The sequence below is a fragment of the Helianthus annuus genome, chromosome 3 (assembly GCF_002127325.2).
Source record: "Helianthus annuus cultivar XRQ/B chromosome 3, HanXRQr2.0-SUNRISE, whole genome shotgun sequence".
Taxonomy (NCBI): domain Eukaryota; kingdom Viridiplantae; phylum Streptophyta; class Magnoliopsida; order Asterales; family Asteraceae; genus Helianthus; species Helianthus annuus.
In genome coordinates, this window is record NC_035435.2 from 167,404,014 (window position 1) to 167,411,654 (window position 7,641).

Genomic DNA, 7,641 nt, shown 5'->3' on the forward strand with positions numbered 1-7,641 from the left:
GATTATACTGTGGTGGTGAAATTGTTTTAAAGATGAGTTAATTACCGTTTTCGTCCCTGTGGTTTGTTAAAAATCACTATTTCAGTCCATTAGTTTAAAAATTGTGATTTCAGTCCATGTGGTTTCACTTTCGTAACCATTTCAATCCATTTATTCTGTTAGTACAGGGACTGAATTGGTTACGAGGTGGACTGAAATGGTTACGAAAGTGAAATCACAGGGACTGAAATCGCAATTTTTAAACTAATGGACTGAAATAGCGATTTTTGATAAACCACAGGAACGAAAACAGTAATGTAATTTGTTGGGTTAATCGGGTTCATTCACGGGTCATGGTCAACGGGTCATGAGTCGGAATACACATGGGTCACAGGTCTCGGTTGAATAGGTAGTGATTGACCGAGTAAAATGGGAGTGAACGTTGCAATTTGAGGTTGTTTTGGACGTGCAAAATCTCGGTGAAATTAGTGCACGTTTATATTAAATTGCCAAATAGTTTTGACCCAGTAAATAGGAAAAAGTGGAAGACATGAGCATGCAGTTAGTTACGTGGGTTGTTTAGCATGTGTTTTTATTGTTTATTTTAATTATAAATAGGGTCAAGTAGGTTAGTTTAGAATACTAACTCTTGTAATCAGTTTTCACTTAATACAAAGAGTATCGTGAGTATTGTGTGTGAGTTTATATTAGCCAAGGCCTGAACCAACATAATTAACTCTTTAAAGATAGACATAACTCGTCTAGAAACCATTAGTAATCGCCGATTGGTGTTTCAGAACCCCAAAATCAACATATAATAACCATTCTTAATCTTCCTTAGAATAATAAAAAATATTCATTAAAACAAACAATTTTACACAGAATTCCTCTTCAACTACACAAATCAATCAAGTAAAAATAAAAGAATGATGAAATCCCCAGAACCTAACACAAGAATTTTCTGGGAATTTAGCGAAATAATTAACAAAAACTTACCTCAACATAAATAAAACCACATAAATATTTTCATTTAGAGCATGTTATATTTTGCTTAAATATAAAATCATAGCACCAGACCACTCAACGTCGCCATCAACACACCAAAAATCGCCACTGATCCATGCACTCTCAACGCCGAAGAAATGTCTTGAGGCCTGAAAAAAGTGGCAGTAAACATTTTTTTCATTAGTATGTTTGACTTCAAAAAGTCAAACTTTGACCCAACAAAATCTGGAAGGCATGGAGTTATTCGAAAGGGAGAAGGAACGGATACATACTTTTGCATACGACTGAGGGCCCCACAGAAAAGAGCATTGTCGGGCATGGGCAACTCGGTTTTGTTGTTTTTCTCGGGATTGACAATTCGAACGTAAGTTTCTTGACCAAGATACCACGAGTCAAGATTTTCGGTTCTCAGATTCCAAACTCCGACGTTATCAAGAGAGATCAAGATTGCCGTCCATGCCCCAGGATAAACCTACGAAACATACACGGGTAACATTAAATTCATTTTTATTAAAAAAAAAAAAAAAGATTTGTTGTATCGAATAAATATGTATGATACCTGAGTGGTGGCTCGAGCAATGCCATCCCACTTATTGTAAGTTCCCCTGCTGTCGTTCGTCCACTCACCGTAACCCATTCTGAGATAAAATAACAAACACTTTCAAATTAATATACAAATAAATAATAAATAGAGTAAATTACGTTTTTGGCCCCTGTGGTTATATCACTTTTACTATATTAGCCCAAAATAAGAATTTTTAACATATCTGCCCCTATGGTCTCTATAACTAACCATTTTGGCCCCCATGGTCTCTATAACTAACCATTTTGGCCCCCATGATCTCTAGACTTAGGGGCCAAAATGGTTAGTTATAGAGACCATGGGGGCAGATATGTTAAAAATTCTTATTTTGGGCTAATATAGTAAAAGTGATATAACCACAGGGGTCAAAAACGTAATTTACTCTAATAAATAAAATAAATATAAGACATCACAACTATGTAAATTTTTGCATACCCGACAACAAAAAAAGCGTATCCATCCATATGATAACTATGCATCTTGGTCTCATTGTTTTGTAATATCACTTCCATGAATCCCCTATATGTTCCGTTGATAACTGATGTTTCCATCTTCGGTGGTCCCGTAAGTGGCTCGGTAGGAAAATCGAGTTTATACGCGCCTTTGACTTTGAACTCATCCGCAAGCCTAATTGGTGTGGTGGGATTAACGAACGAAATGCCGCTTAGTGTTGCCCTCTTTTTCCCGTTAATTGTCACCGGTGGTTTGTTTTTCAGTATGTACACTTCGGTCACGTTGATAGAACCGTATTTGAAGGAGCCTTGTGGATTTGGTCGGGCCCCACTAGCCGAGACATTCCACCTGCATGAGTTCATCAAATCAAGATTATAAAACAAGCGTCGCTAAAAAATATATAAGAATAAAATGGCATTTTCGTCCCTGGGGTTTGGCCAGTTTTGCGACTTTCGTCCAAAGGTTTGTTTTTCCGCATCTGGATCCAAAAGGTTTGAAATCTTGCCATTTTCATCCGAGTCGTTAACTCCATCCATTTTTCTCCGTTAAGTCAGGGGTATTTTCATCTTTTTCCTCCGTTAAGGATATTATGCTAAATGCTTGTACATAAAGTGAAAAAGACCGAATTGCCCTTTAAGTCAACAAAAAAGACGGAAATACACCTGACCTAATGGAGAAAAATGGATGGAGTTAACGACTTGGATGAAAATGGCAAGATTTCAAACCATTTGGATCCAGATGCAGAAAAACAAACTTTTGGACTAAAGTTGCAAAACTGGCCAAACCTCAGGGACGAAAATGGCATTTTACTCAATATATAATAATAAGATTAGCGGGATCAAGTGAAGCTACCTGATGGATCTTGCTTGGTTCATGGAGAACGTATTGTCGTACTGGTCTTGAGGGGGTTCGGGAAGCGGGCCGGATGCTTTTCCTTTGGAATTCGAGTAATGCAAGATACCGACACCGGTGACTCGTTGCCATCGGGACTCGTTCACGAATCTTGCGCTAGCAACGATGTAATAATCGCTACTTGCGTTCTGATCCATGGTGATTAAAAACGAATATGTTTGTCCGACATGGATGTCTAAGCTCGTATAGTTTTGTTGAACCGTATACGATCCCTCTGACTCGGCTAAAAGCAAGTTATGGTTTTGGATTCGGAAGTTCAAACTAGTCGACACTCCAACGTTGCTAACACGAATACGGTAAGTTTTGCCTGCCCAATATAATATGCTTACATCTTTTAGAAAAACAAAGTAAAGACTTGAAAGAATGATAACCGGTTTGTAGTGTACGTTAGCTTACCGGGTTCAACGTTAATGGTTTCGTGATCAATCCCATCAGGAACAAGCGTATCGTTGTATCTATACGGTCCTTTTCCATTGATAAGAACACCGTCCGGCATTCCCAGATCATGTCCAGCATCAAGCGCCTTTCGTAAAGCCTACAAAACCAAAAAAGAGATTATCCCAATCCACATTACACAAAAAGTAAATTACAAAAAAAAAAAAAAAAACTTCATTGTGGCATTTCATCGAACACTTACAGTGTGGTTTCTTATGTACCAGTCACCAATCAAGACTGTAATATCGCCAGCCGGGGTGTCAAACGGGACGGGAATAACGGATCTCGGGTTGATAACAAAGCCACCAAATCCACCCGAAGCGCGTTGTAAATTGAGTGATGGGAAGTAAAAGTAGCTCCCGATTTGATCCTTAACTTGAAAATTGTAAGTCCAGTTCCACTTTGGAGGAATCGGACAATTGGTACCGAGAACACCATCTTGCCAAGAACTCCTCTTTTGCTGTACACCAGCCCTGTTTCAACCAACACATAAATCGTTCAAATATTCATCCGATATACGATATTTTGATCAAGATTTGTGACATGCATTGTAACATAATTAGGTCAAATCTTACCAAGTAAGAAGAAGGTTCTCATCTAACTTGTTCCTCACATTGACAACAACATTGTTGTTGGTAGTTGAGTTGATAGTAGGACCAGGAAACTCCCCATTTATTGCAATAACCTACAGCATTCAAATCCACAGCAATGGAGATTAAGAATATAAGAACACCTCAGTCAAAGTAAAAGTCAAACCTCCAGATCTGAAGCTAAAATCTTTATATTTTGAAAATTTAAAACAAACCCATTAACCAGTAACATTAATTGATGAAAACCCATATCAAAAAACCATAAAGTTTTGAACTTTAAGCAAACCCCAATTGAAAAAAACCCAAAATGCAACAAACCCATTAATCAGTAACATCAATTTATGAAAACCCATAAGAAAAAACCATAAAGTTTTGAACTTTAAGCAAACCCAAATTGGAAAAAAAAAAAAAAAAAAAAAAAAAAAAAAAAAAGAACACACAAAATGCAATACGAATTAGAATCTAAACAAACCCATTAACTATTTCTTGAAATTTAACAAACCCATTAATCAGTAACATTAATTTACAAAACCCATATGTAAAAACCATAAATTTATAAACTTTAAGCAAACCCAATTGAAAAAACACAAAATGCAATAAAAATTACAATCCAAACAACCCCATTAACCATTTCTTGAAATTAAACAAAACCCTAATTGAAGAAATTACAAAATGTGAGAGTAATAATTAATTTAATTATACCTGTTGTGGGACTCCAAGAGGTGAAGCAGTGATGTAAGAAACTTCAAACTTATAGGAAACAGTTGGATCTTCAGCGGAAGTGAAGATTGGAAGAAATGAAATGCAGATGCAAAGAAGAAGAAATGAGAGAAAGATAGAAGAAGTAGCCATGGATTCTAAAGAGGTGTTGATGAATATTTGTTGGGTCTTAAAGAGCTATGAAATCAATGGAATTTGGGGACTTTTGTGGGGATTTTACAGAGAGAGAAAGGGGAGAAAATTTTTTAGACACATGGAAGGTGTTTGTGTGGGGACAAAGTGCAAACGGCTCTTTTTTTATAGTAATCATTTGTGATTGGGTTGAAAATTGACTTCAAATTTTTAATTTTAAACATATATTTTAATGATAAATAGACCTAAAATAAGGATTAATGTATCAAATTAGTTAATTTGGTAATAATTAACTACTTTAATCTATTATTTTATTTTGAAATTAAAAGTAATAATTATGTTTTTTATGTTATTTTATTTATAATACTTTGTTATTTTTTGCTATTTTATTTTAATAAATTTAATCATATTTACAGAAGAAAGCCAACCACTTAGTGACTTTTTTTCGTGATTTATTTGAATTTATTTTTATTATTATGTATTGTGAAATTAATAATACAATATATAATGAAATAAATAAGTTGATAACTTAAAACTACTTATATTTGAGTTACTGACTTTATACTTTATTGTATGTTTTGTCATATTAAAATTCAAGATGTGTTTGATGTTATATATTTTCCCTTGGATATTGGATCAAAAGATCCCATGATGAATAATGTATATACAAAGATAAAATAAAATATTAATCCAATCATTTTTATTTTTATATCAGTAGGTGAGTCAAAAATCATATTTGGTAGGGGTATATTCAGTATTTAGAAAAAAAAAGAAGGGTTGTATGAAATTGATGATTTACGTTAAGTAGGCCGAATGGGTCAAAATTGTGATTTTATTACTATACCGGAAGGATTGTATAAGTAACTGATTACGGTACTATAACCGGGTATGGGTAGAATTGTACATAAGTACGCTAACCAAGAATCGGAGACGCGGATTGATAGTCTAAAGACTCGGTTGTGAGTCATGGTTAATAGACAAACAATTTCGCATTTGAAATTTTATTAACAAAGTTTGCTTTCGTATAAATGAATGACATGAATAGGTTTAACGCATACCGGGTATTGGGTGCATGAATCCCAAGTACGAACCCCGGATAATGTAAAAGTATTATAGTTATAACGTTTATGTAAGTTTTGGGTTAAAACAAATGAATAGTTTGACGAAAACATGAACGGGTCGAATAAGTGAAAGTGGATATATAAAGCCGAGAGCTTAAGTGAATATTTTCCTTAAACCGAATGTTGGATTTCAAGTTCATATGATAGAACGTGAATTTACAAGCAGGTAGGAAGAAACTGGAGGTTAAACGGGTAAACGGTTCAAAAGTTATGCGCGTTTTAGTGCATACGGACGACGAAACGTAGCTGCAGCAAGAAACACCTCTTAACTTAAGAGGAGTGCAAAAGAAACACATCTTAACTTAAGAGGAGTGCAAAAGAAACACATCTTAACTTAAGAGGAGTGCAAAAGAAACACCTCTTAACTTAAGAGGAGTGCAAAAGAAACACATCTTAACATAAGAGGAGTTCAACAGAACACCTTTTAACTTATGTGCCTCCCAAACATGATTTTGATCGTTCTTTGACGCTTATGGGCTATAAATCTAAGTCTAAGTATCATGTAATTAATGTATGGATATATAAAAGGTATGTAAGATCTTGAACGTGTACGTAAGAGTATATGTACATATGTAGACGTGTATTTAAGATATATGAAGGCACGTATAAGTGTATGCAAGTAAGTAGAGACGTAGTAATGTATGTAAGTATGTAGACGTGTATGACGTAGTAATGTATGTAAGTATGTAGACGTGTATTTATGTATATGTGAAGATACGTATGTGTATATGAACGTATGTAGAGACGTAGTGATGTATGTGCGTATGTAGATGTGTATATGGTATATATGGGGGTACGTATGAGTGTATGCATGTATGTAGATACATAGGAAGGAATGTACATATGTAGATGTGTATGTATGCATGTAAGAATGTATGTATGCATGATTTAGATACGTCGAGTAATACGTTATTAATAGTGTGCCTTGAGAATGAAAAGTAATGCAGGTACATTATTGAAGCCTCACCAGAACATGGATACGCGGATGAAATGCTTAAAGTTAGAAAGATAACGCATTGGAAGTGTACGAGATTGAATCTTGTTTATGTATTGTGTACTAATGTGATGAATGTATGTGGTGAGTGCAGGTTGTACGAATCACGGGCGGTTATCATGAGGAGTAGAGATCGAAGACCGAGTCACAAGATAGATTGTACGGGAATAATTGAGTATGTACTTTAGTAAGCAGGACTTACACTTTGTTTTTGTAAAAGATACATATTAAAATGAACTTTCAAGTAGGTCAAGATGTTTGTAATGAAAGAAATTTTATGGCACGAATTCCCGCTGCGACTTTTTGTCAAATACGTATTAGGGTCCTACACCATCTCTCTCACCAGGGTGATTAGTAAAGTTGTGTCCCTCGCAAATAGACTCAACATAGTGTTGGATAGAATTGTTTCACTTGAACAAACGTGTTCATAGAGGGAAGGAACATCCTAGATGGACCTCTTATTACCAATGAAGTTTATTCATAAATGAAGAAACATAAGAAGAAAGTGATGTTTTTAAGGCGGATTTTGAAATTGCCTACGATTGTGTCTCGTGGAATTTTTTTTATTAATGTCATGCATCATATGGGATCTTTGTCAAAGTGGAACAGTTAGGTTATGTACTTCCTCTTCACGAGTTGTGCTTCCATTCTAGTCAACAAGGTGTTTATCGGTGAGTTGGAGCTAAAAAGGGGCGTAAGGCAAGGAGACCCGTTTTT

At 35.2% G+C, this 7,641-nt stretch overlaps 1 protein-coding gene across 1 annotated transcript; it reads right to left on the reverse strand.

Annotated features, from left to right (window-relative positions):
- Positions 1–794: 794 nt before the first annotated feature.
- On the reverse strand, positions 795–4,944 carry LOC110930584 (monocopper oxidase-like protein SKU5). The gene is made up of 9 exons (XM_022173915.2): positions 4,660–4,944; positions 3,943–4,052; positions 3,570–3,840; positions 3,329–3,467; positions 2,873–3,239; positions 2,003–2,368; positions 1,544–1,622; positions 1,257–1,456; positions 795–1,133 (listed from the first exon to the last, which is right to left on the reverse strand). Exons 1-9 carry the CDS (start codon positions 4,807–4,809, stop codon positions 1,043–1,045), a joined length of 1,773 nt encoding a protein of 590 aa, XP_022029607.1. The 5' UTR covers positions 4,810–4,944; the 3' UTR covers positions 795–1,042.
- Between the last annotated feature and the right edge of the window lie 2,697 nt (positions 4,945–7,641).

What these genes read in the sequence shown, in the direction of transcription:
- LOC110930584 (XM_022173915.2), bottom strand. Translation starts at nt 4,809, where the DNA reads ATGGCTACTTCTTCTATCTTTCTCTCATTTCTTCTTCTTTGCATCTGC. An exon ending in GAGAACCTTCTTCTTACTTG is followed by an intron (nt 3,841 to 3,942) that starts GTAAGATTTGAC and finishes TGGTTGAAACAG; the next exon opens with GGCTGGTGTACAGCAAAAGA. An exon ending in TTGCTCGAGCCACCACTCAG is followed by an intron (nt 1,457 to 1,543) that starts GTATCATACATA and finishes TATGTTTCGTAG; the next exon opens with GTTTATCCTGGGGCATGGAC.